The 16,960-nt window shown below is 39.6% G+C and overlaps 1 protein-coding gene across 4 annotated transcripts in view; it reads left to right on the forward strand.

Moving 5' to 3' along the window:
• scyl3 (SCY1-like, kinase-like 3) overlaps window positions 1-16,960 on the forward strand; it is a 324,580-nt gene that overhangs the window by 297,201 nt on the left and 10,419 nt on the right. For all 4 annotated transcript variants that reach the window (XM_057841174.1, XM_057841175.1, XM_057841176.1 and 1 more), the window contains 11 exons: window positions 2,694-2,885; window positions 2,957-3,145; window positions 3,221-3,334; window positions 5,428-5,484; window positions 5,556-5,658; window positions 5,729-5,840; window positions 5,905-5,982; window positions 6,124-6,263; window positions 6,330-6,514; window positions 13,250-13,421; window positions 13,498-13,662. In XM_057841174.1, the coding sequence (XP_057697157.1) occupies window positions 2,721-2,885; window positions 2,957-3,145; window positions 3,221-3,334; window positions 5,428-5,484; window positions 5,556-5,658; window positions 5,729-5,840; window positions 5,905-5,982; window positions 6,124-6,263; window positions 6,330-6,514; window positions 13,250-13,421; window positions 13,498-13,662 (1,480 nt within the window). In that variant the 5' untranslated portion in view covers window positions 2,694-2,720. The remainder of the gene's footprint in view (window positions 1-2,693; window positions 2,886-2,956; window positions 3,146-3,220; window positions 3,335-5,427; window positions 5,485-5,555; window positions 5,659-5,728; window positions 5,841-5,904; window positions 5,983-6,123; window positions 6,264-6,329; window positions 6,515-13,249; window positions 13,422-13,497; window positions 13,663-16,960) is intronic.

Genomic DNA, 16,960 nt, shown 5'->3' on the forward strand with positions numbered 1-16,960 from the left:
GTACTGGGGACATTTGAATATACATAATACCTATTGATATAGTAATAAAATCACATGAGTATACGACCTGTCAACAAACCTATCTACTTATAACAGGCCTACAGCAACAACAAAAAAATGTCGCACTTCAACAAACAGGCAGTAGGAGTCCCCCTCGTTTATCAAGAAAAGCCAGTAATGGTCTACTTACGCTTTTGGAAAACTAAGGTTGCATTGTTGTAGGTTTTCAAAGCTGTCGTCGCTGAAATGATGAAAACTGAGCCGATTGTGGACCTGTATGCATGCTCACAAAAACGGTCCAAACCTTTGCAGGAGAAGTTTTTTTGGACAACTCATAGTCTCGAGTCTTCCTGTGAGCAATTCATCGCTACACATCGAGATGGCATGACGAATCTTGCGAGTAAAACCCAGAAAATGTTTGCAATATATGGCGAGGATAGCGTGGTGCTATGTTTCCGTGTTCAGAGTGGTGGCGAGGCTCCCTAGAAGTTACGTCATCAGGTAGCGGTCGGCAGGGCGTCGCGTCCCTCGTTGCTATGGTGTTGCTATGGCCATAACTCAAAAACTACGCGGTCAATTATTTATTTATTTTTTTATGTGACTTTTTGAGACAGCGAATGATGCATTTAATACAATTCAACCGAGTAAAACACTCAAGAACGAAATCCGAAAAGCTCTTCAGTTGCCCTTTAATTAATTTCCCAGTTAGCAGTCAGCTTAAAAAGTAAGAGAAAATTGCTCATCAAACAAGATAAAATATATTTGATTATGCTCTGCACATACAAATAAGGCTCAACATATACATCATAAATGGCTTCTGATAAAATACAGACAGTTGAAAATTCAAAAGATTTTTTTTTTTTTTTTTTTTTTTTATCAACTTACCTACGAATATACTAGACAACCAGCCATTCAAATGAATGGGGTCTGCCCTCGTCGAAGCGATGTGTACAACTATTTGAGGCTCCATTACCTGGAAGTAAAATTGTATAATGGGAGTGTCGCAACTCTCTTTCTATATGGCCCTGGGTCTGCTGTTATTTGAGATGATTCACAACTTGGTCCCTTTTGTGTATTTCAGTTAGTGCTGCAACGATTAACCGATTAACTCGAGTATTCGATTAGATAAAAAGATTCAAATTTAATTTAATTAAAGTGGCGTTGTAATGGTTTATTTTGAAAGTGTTTGCATTTAGTTTTATTGATTTGGTTAAATACACTGCTCTCTAGTCTGCCTTATTTCACATGGCTGAATCCAGCTGCTCCCTGTTTAGACAAACATAAGCTAATTTTTTGTTTGCGCTAATGTTTTTTACAACGCATTCGTAATTTAGTTTATAGGTTTATTTAGCTGTTTTTTGTGGGAATACAGTGCCCTCCATAATTGTTGGCACCCCTGGTTAAGATGTGTTTTTTGGCTTCTAATATTTTTTTTTTAATTCAAATAATATGGGACTTTAATGGAAAAAAAGAGAAAAATCCAACCTTCAATACAAGTGCATTTATTCAGTGGGGGAAAAAATCCCACATAAAGAAATAATTATTTGACATCAAATAATGTGTGTCACAATTATTAGCACCCCCTGGTGTTAATACTTTGTACAACCCCCTTTTGCCAACAAAACAAGGTCTGGGGACTGAGATGGCCATGGGAGGAGCTTGATTTTGTGTCTGGTGAACCATTTCTGTGTAGATTTGGCCATATGTTTAGGGTCATTGTCTTGCTGAAAGACCCAGTGACGACCCATCTTCAGCTTTCAGGCAGAGGGCAACACATTTTGATTTAAAATGTCCTGGTATTTCAAAGCATTCATGATGCCATGCACCCTAACAAGGTTCCCAGGGCCTTTGGAAGCGAAACGAGCCCCACAGCATCACTGACCCACACCCATACTTCACAGTGGGTATGAGGTGCTTTTCAGCATGCGCATATTTCGTGGCACGCCAGACCCACTTAGAGTGTTTGTTGCCAAAAAGCTCAATCTTGGTCTCATCTGACCAAAGCACACGGTCCTAGGCTTCAGCTGGGACCGTGTGGCTTGGTCAGATGAGACCATGTATCTGAACCATTTGTTAAGAAAATTTGTAAAAAAAAATAAAAATAAAAATAAAAAAGTTAGCATTTTATAGCATTTAAGCTAGCGGACTTTTGCTACGTATGTTAGCCAATTGTTCTTTTGTTATACATAGATCCTCATTTAAATAAAAAAATATATATATACCGTTTGAGGCCCAGCTCAGGTATTTTACTTTTTCATATCCGATTACTCGATTATTCGAACTAACTAGTTCATCGGTTAATCGACTACTAAAATAATCGATAGCTGCAGCCCTAATTTCAGGGCAATTGAGGGTTGCTTACCGTTGATTTTGGGGAATTTCCAGATCCGTGCCTGTAGATTTTGGGTCACTACTTGTTGATTTTTGCGGTACTTCCCGGTAACGTCTTGATTTCAAGGCATTTCTTGTTAATGAGGGATTTCCAGATTAGTTCCTGGTGATTTGTGGTCGCTACCTGTTGACTTTTGGCAATTCAGGCAACTTCCTGTTGACTTCGGGGAATTTCCAGATCAGTTCCTGTTGATTTGGTGTTGCTTTCTGTTGATTTGAAGCACATTTCAGTTCACTTCTTGTTAATTTTGAAAAGAATCTATTCACTTCCATGTAAGTGACTTAACTGCGACCACCCGCAGGTGCTGCGCGGCGGAAGGTGAGTGGCCATGGGTGCCGAGAGTAGCGCCGTGCGGAACTGTACGCCGGAGGAGCCGCTCTTGAGCCTTCCCTTTGGCCTCACCATGTTCTCCGCGGTGCTCCAGGATGGAAGGGCCGCTTCCGTGTTTGTTCACAAGCGCGGCAAAGAAGATAAGGTCAATAAAGCAGCTAAGGTATGTTTATTTAACAGGAGAAAATCGTTCGCCACCGCATTCCAGTTGTTAAGTCCATGTGTACGCCGCAGCACCTGAAGACCCTGAGGCACCCGTGCCTGTTGCGCTTCCTGTCCTGCTCGGTGCAGGTGGATGGCAGCGTCCACCTGGTCACAGAGCGTGTCAAGCCTCTGGAGCTGCTACTGGACGACCTCTCCCCGGAAGAAATCTGCGCTGGAATCTACGATCTCTTGCAGGCAATTGTCTTTTTGCACGAGAGGGTAAGCTAGCTACCAATGGAGAAACTTTATGCCAGAAAATGGAATATTTTCTTACCTGTCATCTTGAACCGTCAGGGGAAATCAAGCCACAACAACGTATGCGTCTCTTCAGTATTTGTCAGTGAAGATGGACATTGGAAACTTGGCGGGATGGAGACGGTCTGTAAATTCTCCGAAGCAACTCCAGAGGTAAGATGATACATCTTGACTTAAATTGTCAATGTTCTTTCCAGAGTGCTGCCCACCTTAAATCGTTGACTTGAGTTAATAGTGGAAAATGTTTTGAGACTGTTGTTTTTGGCAGCCCTTTTAATTTTCGTCTTAGTCTTATGAATGGAAATACAGTGGTACTTCTACTTACGAACAGCTTTAAAAACTGAATTTTTTAGGTTACGACCAATATTCCCTCTTAATTTTTCATGTGTCTGAGCAGACCACAACCAAAAATACGACAAAGTGATTAAAAAGCTGGCAGGGTTTGGGTTTCGGGTGGCCGTTCGCTTCCGAACACACACATACTTGTCTCGGGGGGTTTTCCATTTTTTTATGCAATCGCTGACCTTGCCATTTGGCAGTCTTTATAATGTCTTGACGAGACATTTTAGAAGTCGTCGTACTTGCTCTTCGATTATACTCTCGTCAGCTTGGTCAATTTTTCGTGTAGCAAAACAATGTTTTAAAATGGCGGTGATTTCGCGCTGAACCGGAAACAACAGTCTGAGCGGACCAATCACAGTCCATTTGCGCCACGTCACCAAGCGTTGACGTGTCGACTAGTCAGAAAATTGTGGAGATGCATGTCAGGCTACGACGAACGGTCATACGTCGGGTCTGCCTTGGCGGCGTTGGTCTGCTGTAGAAGTATAACTCAGCCTTATTTAAGACCTGTTTTTTCATTTTTTCCCCCAAAGTATAATTAAAAAAATATGTATGTACATATTTTAATAACTTTTTTAAGCTCTTCAAATGTAATAATTATGATTAGTTTTAAACATGTTACTGTCCCACCAAATTATTTTTAAACAAGAATAAAGTAGTAGTAGAAAAATGCTTGGCTTTATTAAATGCTTCACTGAGTGAGTCTACTCAAATCCGCTCGGAGCTGCTCACTTACACACAATGAGTTGCCACAGCAACTGTTAAACAAGTTAAACGATGATTGAAGCATGCGGCGCTTCAGAAGTTTGTGACTCTGGCAAGCTCAAACACATTCATCTGTCAATCATAGTTAACTTTAATAAACAACTCCAGTGCACGTGCACTGCCTGCCTGACGAACAAAGACAAGGGAGGTAGAGGGAGACAGTGCGATCGGCTTGGGACAGCTCATCTGTATTTTTTTTTTTTTTTTTATTGAAAAAAAAAATCTGCACTGGACTGAGGGCGCGAAGTTTGAAGCACGAAGTAGCGAGGGATCACTGTATTGTATATTATGTATAGGGCTGTCAAATTTATCGCGTTAACGGGCGTTAATTAATCTTTTTAATTAATCACGTTAAAATATTTGACGCATTTAACGCACATGCCCCGTTCAAACAGATTAAAATGACAGCAAAGTGTCATTTCCACTTGTTACTTGTGTTTTTTGGTGTTTTGCCGGCCTTTGCTGGTGCTTGGGTGCAACTGATTTTATGGGTTTCAGCACCATAATTATTATTGACAACAACAATGGCGAACTACTAGTTTATTTTTTGATTGAAAATTTTACAAACTTTCAGCACCATAATTATTATTGACAACAACAATGGCGAGCTACTAGTTTATTTTTTGATTGAAAATTTTACAAGCTTTATTAAAATGAAAACATTAAGAGGGGTTTTAATATAAAATTTCTATAACTCGTACTAACATTTATCTTTTAAGTACTAAGAAGTTTTTCTATCTATGGATCGCTTTAACAAAATGTTAATAATGTTAATGCCATCTTGTTGATTTATTGTTATAATAAACAAATACAGTACTTATGTACAGTATGTCGAATGTATATATCCGTCTTGTGTCTTTCAATTCCAACAATTTACAGAAAAATATGGCATATTTTATAGATGGTTTGAATTACGATTAATTACGATTAATTAATTTTTAAGCTGTGATTAACTCGATTAAAAATTTTAATCGTTTAACAGCCCTAATTATATACAGTATATTACAATTTTTCGTCTGGTTCGACGAAAACCGGGACTCGTCTACATTTTTAGCTCGTCATTGTCAAAAACATTTTCGTTAACGGCGCCGTGGCGAAACCAACATTTTGAAATTTTAACAAATGTACTTTTTCTTCAGTTTCTTGTGAGCATTCACAGTGTTCGAGACACCAGCTGCATTCCTCCAGAAGAGCAGGTCAGCACATCATACGTGGCCGTTCCTTCCTCACAATCAAGACAAAAGTTTAAGAAAGTGTTTGTTTTCAGGTGGAGGGTTTTGAAATTCTTCCTGATAAACACGCTCATGCTCGGGACTGTTACTCTTTTGGCTCCATGCTTGAGGGCCTCCTGCCTTTGCTGAATGGTTACGGTGAGTAAAGTTACATCATACTTTGTTAGATCGTACGTCTTATCATAAATGCGTTGATCTCTCCGTCCAGTATCGCAGGAACTGTCCGACAGTCTGAAAAAGACCCTGCAAGCTGGCCCGCTGAACTCCGACCCTTTATGTCGGCCTGGCCTCAGCTCCCTGCTGACTCATGATTTTTTCAGGTGCGATCGCGTAGTCGCCGCTCGCCGAAGTGTTTGTTTAACGCGCTTTGTTCTCCTTACACAGGAACGACTTTCTGGAAGTGACTAACTTTCTGACCGGCTTAACGCTGAAGACAGAAGAAGAAAAAAATGAGTTCTTTAAGTGAGTGTTTGAATGGTGAAAGATGGAGAACCTCCAAACTATGACGCATACATGCTAGCCGCTAATCCACCTTACTTCACTGAGAAGTTATAAAGATCTGAAAACCATTTTGATATGGATCAACCCTTTTTTTGCATGCAGGTTTCTTCTCGACAGAGTCCAGAGCCTCCCTGAAGAACTGACGGCTGCACGTCTCGTCCCTAAACTCCTCAACTCCTTGGTGTTTGCCGAGCCCACGGCTGTCAAAAGTTTCTTGCCGCATCTCTTAAAGCCAAAGAAGGGTTAGACAAAATACGGGTGTTATGCCACCGAAAATGCAGTTAGCAAAAGTTTTTCTTCTTGTGTAGATCGTAGCAGTAGTGGTGAAGAATGCCTGCTGTCTGTATCCCTTTACCGCAAGCATGTCATCCCGCAACTTCTCAAGCTATTCAAAGTCAATGAGGAACACGTGCGGATGGTGTTGTTGGCGCACATCCACATCTACGCTCAGTTCTTCTCCCACGAGGAGCTGAAGATTCAGATTCTACCTCAGGTACACGGTGACTTCTGTTTATAGTATATCATCAATTATTATTATACTACAGTCCCTGAAAAAAGTCTTGTCGCTTATCCATTTTGTAGAAACAATTGATCGGTCCGATCACGTCATTTTCAAAGTATCGGAATCGGCAAAAAAATATCGGACATGCCTTTTTTTAATATATATATTAGAGGTGTGCAAAATTTCCGATTCTTAGATTATTCGCGATTCGGCCGTGGAAGATTCGAGAACGATTCACAAACATCCAAATTCCGATTATTGAAATATGCCAAGTAAAGCGGAAGTACAACACACGCAGCGCGCCGCGCAGTCTTTGGGACAATGAGGAACGGAGCGAGAGTAGCTAAACATCATGCTTCTCATTACCCGGCCCCTCGGGTAACGCCAATGCTCAACTCACGGCTCTAGCTCAACTCATGCCACGAGATAAAAAAAACACAACAACATACCTGACTGCTGCCGAAAAGCTGCTACAAAGTACATCCACATAATGTTACGGTAGATATCATTTCTATAGGACTAGATGCAATATAGATTCGGTAGTGTTAGCAGCACATCTACAAAAAGCTAGATGCAAGCGTTAGTAACGGCCGCCACCTTAATGCAGTACACTTCCCTGCAAGGCTGTTGTAGCGAACCTTCCAAGCAAACCTAATTAACTTTTTATCTAAAATACTCCTAAATCGGTAAAATATTGACTTGAGTCTATCTTTAAAATAGTTTTAAAACCTTCACATGTCAAAAGTAGACAATAGTGACTGGATCTGTCGTTCACTTGAGTAAACAAATCCATTCCGGTTCGTTCAGTAAAAAGATTCGTTCAAACAAATCGTTCGCCCCCCTCATCTCCCTCCCCGCCCAAACGAATCGTTCGGTTACTGAACGGGAAGTGACGTTGCCGAACGAATCACCAAAGACCGCTTCGCAGTATCACTGAACGGGAAGTGACATTGCTTGGTCCCTCCCTCTCTTGCACACAGGCACCGCTCGTCGTAGTTTCACAAATGAGTGACAGGCGGTATCATTCTGCTTTCACAGACAGCCTCGTCTCCCTCCTGCTGCTGCAAAAGCGAGGGAGAACTTCCGCGTCGTCTGTCCTAGTTCTATGGGCTCAAAGTCATGGCTCATGCTTGCATTTCGATTTAGGACACGGTTAAACATTTTCCTTTTGGGGGGGGGGGGTTGGGGTCGGGGGCGCACGGACTTTCTTAGCATGTTCTTGATCACATATACAATGCTGCCGCTACCAGCCAACGCAGCATGCTTGCTGTCACGAAAATAAAAATAAATCGAAAGTTTAATTTCTAAATATGGAACGACCAACACATCATATTTACCTCTCGCTCTGTTGTATTTTTGTTTTTATGCTCATCACTATTATTTTAGGTCACTATTGTTAAAACTGAAGTGTAAATAGCTAGTTGTCAAATGTGCTGCTCTGAAATAAAAACAATACTACATTTTGATATTCGACAGTTTAATTGCAAATCAGTATTAAGATGATCGTATTGAATTTTTGCACTGGTATTAACAAATAAAATAATCCGGTCAGCTCCCCTGTCGCCCCCTCATCTCAGATTGTCAAATGCTGACGAGAAATAATTGTTTGCTCTTTACGATGTTGCCTTTCTACTCTCATTAGTCTGTTAAGAAAAATGTAGACATATTGCGACATCTCCCGTGTCCGCGTGCGTTGTTTTTGAGTAGCACATGATGGACGGATGGACATAATTTGTCAAATCAACACCCGACACGCTCTGACACGAAAAATAAATAAATAAAAACGGTCGGGAAAAATTGACATGTATATACAGTTTCACTGCAAATCAGTATTATGGTGATAATACTAAATATTTTTTCTGTGCGCATATGAGGTAAATATCGCTGCCATGAAGCCTCCATATAGTGACAGTTCTCTGCCCCCTTCACAGCCGTGAGTGCCGTCACGCGACCGCAGCTCACTTTTGCTTGCCTCGTAGCTACCCGTGTTTTTTTTTTAATTTATTTTTAGCTACCCGTGTTTTAACTACTGTAAATTTGATAGTATGTTGTCAGTCATAGGTAGTCCCGAGTCTGTTGAAAAAAGTAGTACACTAAACCATGCTCGCTAGATTTGTGTGGTGTTTTGTCTGTTTGAGCAGCATTTGATAGGCTCCACATTAACAAATATGTGACAAAGTCATTTCCTTCCATTTTTTGACTCGTTCACCGCATTACTGGAAAGTCAAGTTAGCAGCAAGCTAGGTCAGGAACCGGAGGACCGAGTCACTGAACGGGAAGTGACATAACTCAGTCTTGCCCCCTTGCGTGCACGCTGGCTGCTTATTGGCTACACGTGGAAGTGAGTGACAGACGCCCTGATTCTGTTTCCGCTCCCTCCCCTGCCCGCGATGAGGCTGGCGTCTGATTGGTCGTGTGTGATGTCAGAAGATGCTGCCGCTTGCTCAACGCCCTCCCACGCAGCGAACAAGCCCTAACTTCATAGAACGAATCAGTGCAGATGATGATTAGTTCGGTCTCGTTCACCCAAACAATTCGTTCAAAAAGACCGAATCGTTCGCGACCGATACAACACTAGTAGACAAAAGGGAAATTATGGAATAACGGGAGCAATTTTAACAACTTTAACGGTTGATTCACAACATTAAATTAATTGAATGTAGTTTAAAGCTGCTGATAAAGAATGGGGACTGGAGTTTTTTTATTTACTGTTATTTTTGTATATTTTTTTACTGCTATATGTTAACTTGATACTGAAATAGTAGTTTGGTTTAGCCTGAGAGTATTTATGAACAATTTTGGAACTAATGTACGAAACCATTTAAAAAAAAAAATAAAAAAAGGAGGAGGGTGCATCAATAATCGTTTTATAATCGAATCGGAGCCTCTGAATCGTAATCGAATCGTTAGGTGCCCAAAGATTCCCAGCTGTAATATATATATATATATATATATATATATATATATATATATATATATATATATATATATATATATATATACACATATATATATATATTTTTTTTAATCGTTTTCTAATTGTATTTAACGTTCCAGACAAAATGTCTTAAACTCATCCAGTGTAGTTTTGGTTTAAAGTAGGGCTATCAAATTTATTGCGTTGACGGCGGTTATTAATTTTTTTTAATTAATAACGTTAAATAATTAACGCATGCGCTGCACGACCACTTACGCATTGTCGCGTTTAATCTATAAAGACGCTGTTTTACCTATAAATAGCGCTAAAAGGAAGTGTATAATGAGTAGAGAGAATTTTGACAGCCTTTGGAGCTATTTTTCATCCTTACAAATCCTCTCTTAGAAATTGAAAATAACGTGGGAGGCTATGCGGGGAAGAAAGGTAGTGGTTGATCATTTTCTTAACACCCTATATTCTTTCCCAACGCAGAGAAGATATATCAATTGGTACTACTACGCAGAGTCATGGTTGCACTTCCCATAATGCATTTGGGCAGAACAGTTAAATGGCTACAGTATCATTTACTGAAAGCTCAACAAATACACTAGATGGCAATATTTAGTCACAATTTACAAAGTCACATTTATCCTTTAAGAATGACAAGTCTTTGGTGGTAGGGTTATCAAATTTATCCCGTTGACGGCGGTAATTTAAAAAAAAAATTACGCATGCGCTGCACGACCAACTCACACTTTGTCGCGTTCAATCAGTAATGGAGCCGTTTTACCTATATATAGAGCTAAAAGGCAGCGTAAAATGAGTAGAGTGAATTTTGGCAGCCTTTGACACGTTTTTTTAATTGGCTAAAACCTTACAATCCCTCTCCCTACGGTTAGAAATATCGTGGGAAGCAATGTGGGGAAGAAAGATAGTAATTGAGCTTTGATTGATTGAACACCCTATGTTATTTCCCAACGCAGAGAAGATATATCAATTGGTACCACTACGCACAGTCATGGGTGCACTTCCCATCATACATTTGGGCACAACAGTTAAATGGCTACAGTATCATTTACTGAAAGCTCAACGAATACACTAGATGGCAATATTTAGTCACAATATACAAAGTCACATTTATCCTTTAAGAATGACAAGTCTTTGTATTCGTAGATCCCTCTCACAGGAAGAATATTATAAATGTAAATGCCATCTTGAGGATTTATTGTCATAATAAACAAATGCAGTACTTATGTACTGTATGTTGAATGTATATATTCGTCCGAGTTTTATTCATTTTTTTCTTAATGCATTGCCAAAATGTATATGATCTGGAAAAATTATCGGGAATGATTGGAATTGAATCGGGAGCAAAAAAAAAAGCAATCGGATCGGGAAATATCAGGATCGGCAGATACTCAAACTAAAACGATCGGGATCGGATCGGGAGCAAAAAAACATGATCGGAACAACCCTACTAATAAGTTGACTTTTAATTATTCAATTGGTTTCAGAAATGGCTCATATGAAAGACAAGACCCTCCCAAATGATGTTGAATGTACAAAAATATATTTTTTTTTCACTGAAAAAAGATTTATCATTTAATGAAGACATAAAGGCCAATTTTTGCAGGACAAACGTTTTGTCGCCTACAGAAAGTAGTGTGAAAATTGAACAAAAAAATGTTCTTCAAATACAGAAATATGTTACATAACATAAGCGAATTAAGTAGTGGTGCTGTGAGATCCAAATTTAATATTTTGTATGACTTCCATGGGCTTAAAGGATTGAAGGTTCGGCAAGGATTCATACAATTTATTGATGAAGTCATCAGGAACACCAAAGAAAGCAGTCTTGCATGCCTCCCAGAGTTCATCAACATTCTTGGGTTTCATCTTCCATGCTCATGCTCAATGATGTTCATGTTTGGTGATTAGGCTGGTCAGTCCTGGAGGATCTTCATCTTTTTTGCCTTGAGGAACTTTGAGGTAGAGATTGAAGTATGCGATGGAGCTCCAGCTCCTGCTGCAGAATTTGTCCCTTTTTAATGGTTAGGAATTTGTTGATATTTCAGACTATTTATGTTGCCTTCCGCCCTGCAGATCTCTCGCACGCCCCCGTACTGGATGTAACCCCAGACCATGATTTTGCCACCACCAAACTTGACTGTTTTGTGGTAAAGGTGGATTTTTCAGATGAATCTTCCATTGAATTAAACCACAGTCGCCGCAAATATTGCAGGAGACCTACTGGAGCCTGCATGGATACGAGATTCACTCAGAAAACAGTGAAGTTTGGTGGTGACTGGCCAGCCCAGTCACCAGACATGAACAGGATGAAAGAGGAAGCATGGGAGACGAAACAATTATTATTACAATTAACAATAATATAATAATAATAATAACAATTATTAGAACATGGAATCCATACAAGACCACTGATAATCTCCCTCGATCTGGGGCTCCATGCAAGATCTCACCCCGTGGCATCAAAATGATAACAAGAACGGTGAGCAAAAATCCCAGAACCACAGGGGGCGACCTAGAGAATGACCTACAGAGAGCTGGGACCACGGTAACAAAGGCTACTATCAGTAACACAATGCGCCGCCAGGGACTCAAATCCTGCACTGCTAGACGTGTCCCCCTGCTGAAGCCAGTACACGTCCAGGCCCGTCTGCGGTTCGCTAGAGAGCATTTGGATGATCCAGAAGAGGACTGGGAGAATGTGTTATGGTCAGATTAAACCAAAATAGAACTTTTTGGTAGAAACACAGGTTCTTGTGTTTAGAGGAGAAAGAATACTGAATTGCATCCGAAGAACACCATACCCACTGTAAAGCATGGGGGTGGAAACATCATGCTTTGGGGCTGTTTTTCTGCAAAGGGACCAGGACGACTGGACTGTGTAAAGCACAGGTGTCAAACCGATTCCAGAAAGGGCCTAGTGGGTGCAGGTTTGCTTTCCAACCAATGAAGAGGACACCTTTTCCCTAATTAGATCTTTTACATGTGTAATCATTTAAACTTTGTCAGGTGCTGCTTGTTTCAGCAGGAAGTTCATTGGTTAAACTCTCTGCGCGTTATCGGTTGGAACAAAATCCAGCACCCACTAGGCCCTTTCTGGAATCGGTTTGACACCTGTGGTGTAAAGGAAAGAATGAATGGGGCTATGTATCGAGAGATTTTGAGTGAAAATCTCCTTCCATCAGCAAAGGCATTGAAGATGAGACGTGGCTGGGTCTTTCAGAATGAAAATGATCCCAAACACACAGCCAGGGCAACAAAGGAGTGGCGTCGTAAGAAGCATTTCAAGGTGCTGGAGTGGCCTAGCCAGTCTCCAGATCTCAACCCCATAGAAAATCTGTGGAGGGATTTGAAAGTCCGTGTTCCCCAACGACAGCCCCAAAACATCACTGCTCTAGAGGAGATCTGCATGGAGGAATGAGCCAAAATACCAGCAACAGTGTGTGAACAGCTTGTGAAGAGTTACAGAAAACGTTTAGCCTCCGTTATTGCCAACAAAGGGTACATAACAAAGTATTGAGATGAACTTTTGGTACTGACCAAATACTTATTTTCCACCATGATTTGCAAATAAATTATTTAAAAATCAAACAATGTGATTTTCTGTTTTTTTTCCCACATTCTGTCTCTCATGGTTGAGGTTTACCCATGTTGACAATTACAGGCCTCTCTAATATTTTCAAGTGGGAGAACTTGCACAATTAGTGGTTGACTAAATACTTATTCGTCCCACTGTATACGAGTGGAGAAATGAATAAATTGTTTTGTTTATGTGTGTGCAGGTTTTGCTCGGAATGAGAGATACCAACGATACTCTGGTCGCTATGACGCTGCAGAGCCTGGCCGTGTTGGTGCCGTTGCTCGGGGCTCAGGTGGTGGTCGGAGGAGAAAGAACCAAGGTCTTCAAACGTACCACTCCCAAGTTTACGAAGTCTGCTGAGGCCACGCCAGAAAGTGAGTCAACACAGCCAAAGAGCAATCATTTTGATTGTTTATTAGGGGTCTGAAGATTCATATTTTCTGGTCGCAGCATCACCCGTCCACATTATTGAAGGCTCTTACCCTCAGATGGAGCAGCCTTCCAAGGTTTTGAATTTGTTCCCCAGACCGCCTGAAGAACTCGTTCATAGCAACACGGACCGATTTTCAGGGAGAAGGGAAATTTCACGGAACTACCCACTGGAACCAACATCAGGTTTGATAAATTACATATTGTCAGATATTTTTGTTGACGTATTTTCATAGTAACATAGACTCCACCATCAATAAACAAGACAGCTCCCACAGAAATTGTGCCACACCTTCCCGTAGGGGGCCGACCCAGGCAGAACGTTGAGTCGGCGTTCACTGTGATAAACTCAAACACGCTGCGTTCTAACGTCGGATTTAAGTGGAAATAGGGCGAATGTTTTACTGCATACAAGCAGGCAGGAGGGTCTCAAGAGTGATTTGGTTGAGGATTCAAGGTAATTATTATATCAAATAGCCCCATGCTCTTTGAAACGTGAAAAAAATAAATGGATAAAATTAGTATAACTTTGGTTTGAAATATTTACATAAAATGAACTATAACTGCCTGTTTTTTGCTTTTAACAAGGTATCTAGACTGTTTTACGTTCATATCTATAGAAATTCGCAATTTAAGCATTTATTTACCAGAATTTTCAACTTAAAACGCTCTTTTTTGTGATGGTCGCTATGTTGGATTACACAATATCGTAACTTTTGCTTGAAATATTTACGGAAAATGAACGATAACTGCCCGTTTCTTGCTTTGAACCAAAAATCTAGACTGTTTTGTGTTCATATCTATAGAAATTCCACGATGTAAGCATTTATTTACAAGAATTTTCAACTGAAAAAGCTCTTTGTTTTGTGACAGCCGCCATGTTGGATTACACAATACAGTAACTTTTGCTTGAAATATTTACATAAAATGAACGATAACTGCCCGTTTTTTTTTTTTTTTTTGCTTTTCACCAATAATCTAGACCAGACATGTCCAAAGTCCGGCCCGGGGGCCAAATGCGGCCCACGGTCAAATTTCATCTGGCCCCCAGGCCTCTGTCATAAAATCAATTACGTCTGGCCCGCACACCATATTGGCCCGAATATAAGACGGTGTTTTTTCCATTGAAATAAGACTGAAAAAGTGGGGGTTGTCTTATATTCGCGATCTAGACATTATACCCATTTACTACGCTAGATGGCGCCAGATATCATTGAAACGATGTTCTGTCATGACAGATCTCAGCTACTTTCAGGTTTAACCAGTTTGCATTATTTTATTACAATGTTTTTCCTTATTCAGATTTGTTTCAAGACTACAGTTACAGTTAGACCTCACTTTGATGGTTAATGCAGTTATTGCAATTTTGCTGTTTTATCACAATAGATTGGTTTATTTACATTTCAAAAACCAGAAGCCATTCATTTACAAATGTGATTGCACTAGGGCTGTCCAAAACGACTAATTTTCTCCAGATTAGTCAGCCGACTATTTTTACGATTAGTCGACTAATCTAATAATTAAAAAAAAAATGTTTTTTAATTTTTTTTTACTAATTTAGCAATGAAATTTTTGTTGACGCTTATCAATTCACAAAAAATATATTGGAACACTTAAATTATTTATTAAAATACAAATAAACACGTAAATAACAATAACAAATCACAAATAAACAATGACTTCAAATGCTGATAGAATTAACTAGTGTAGCATCCCGATTGGAAAGATGGTCTCTTAAACTGATGGTTTACAACTTTTATTCCATCCTTGATGTAAACACACTGTAAGAGCTACGGTGCGCACAAATAAAACAACACAATTAGAAATTAACAAAAACTTTTCACCTTTTTCCTTTGAAACCTTATTTATATATAAATGAATTGCCGTTACCTTAAATTATTACCTTATCATTGACAATCTCTCCCTTGAGTGCAATCATTCTATATACTGTATATATTTATGAACTTTTAACCTTATATAATTTTCTATACCATAAAATAAACCATAACATGAAATAAACCTTTCAATTAGCATTAAGAACAATACTAATTGCACTCATAGGCCCATTGTCAATGAAACATCATTATTTAGTAAGGCGACAGCACCCTCAGGTGTACAAAAAGTTTAAAAAAAAAAAAAAAATTACAAACTGGGTGACGGCGCTTGATGTTTATTCACGGCCGACGTGCAGCCAAGCTTGGCATTGAAGAGACAGGACAGAAGAGTGTACCCTCCTTTGTTTTTTTTAAATAAGTCAATGTTTTGGACACTCTGGTGCGCTTTTTTTGGCTTTGTGCCGCTTTCCCCGCTTGCATACAGAGCATCCAACATTCTGAACTTTCCACACACATATTTTTTTAACCTTTCATTAACCGTCGACGGGATGTTGTGCTCGTCGACGGATATACGTCATCGATGACGTCGACTGGTCGGGACAGCTCTAGATTGCACTTTAGTTTACATATTTAAATGTTCAGATATTAAGATTTGAATGAGGCAAAATAACATGCTTTTTCTCTCAAATATCTTGTTATAATCATTTGTTTTAGATGTACTGTAATTATTTTCTGAATAAAAATTAATTTAGTGTTGAAAAAGTCTTTTTTTCAAAGTTGAGTCTTGAAAAAGAGGGGATCATCTTATAATCAGGGCCGTATTATATCCGGGCCAATACGGTTAATTGGTCAGCAGTGCTGCTACCAGCATATGAAGTAGCTTCCTCACTAAATGCTGCTCCTCATTTACCCACTAAAAGGCAGCAGCACTCTAAGCAACATTACCCCGTGTGACCCTTTACTTCCAATTTTCTAAAATGGCGCCAATCAACAACAAAAAAAAGTTGGCTGCGACGGCCGACGCGACAAGGATAGGTGGAAATTGGACTATTTCTTTACTAAAATATGCAACAACTCGGTCTGCCTCATTTGCAGAGACAGTAGCTGTTTTTAAAAAGTTCACTATCAGGCAATAATACCAAACAAGACACGCTGACATGTACGACAAGATTATAGGGAAGATACGCAGCGAGAAACTGAAGCAACTTGAAGCTAGTTTAATTTCACAGCAGCAGTATTCCGCAAGAGCCCGAGAGTCAAAAGAGAACGCCACAAAGGCTAGTTGCGAGATTGTTGAAATTATTAATTAAAAAAAAAAAATAAAGAAAATATGACACACAGAATGGCTTGCTAAAATTTGCTTAAATATACTGTTCTACGTAAAGGACGTCATCCAAGGTCGCCCCCCCACATTTTTACCGCACCAAATCTGGCCTCCTTTGCAAAAAGTTTGGAAACTCCTGATCTAGACTGTTTTACATTCATATCTATAGAAATTCCGCAATTTAAGCATTTATTTACAAGAATTTTCAACTTAAAAAGCTCTTCGATTTGTGACGGCCGCCATGTTGGATTTTGTATCTCTACACAATAGGAATTCAACTGAAATAGGTTGTGATTGTATATTGAAAAAGGCAAATTTAGCTTTT

The sequence above is a fragment of the Corythoichthys intestinalis genome, chromosome 7 (assembly GCF_030265065.1).
Source record: "Corythoichthys intestinalis isolate RoL2023-P3 chromosome 7, ASM3026506v1, whole genome shotgun sequence".
NCBI classification, from domain to species: domain Eukaryota; kingdom Metazoa; phylum Chordata; class Actinopteri; order Syngnathiformes; family Syngnathidae; genus Corythoichthys; species Corythoichthys intestinalis.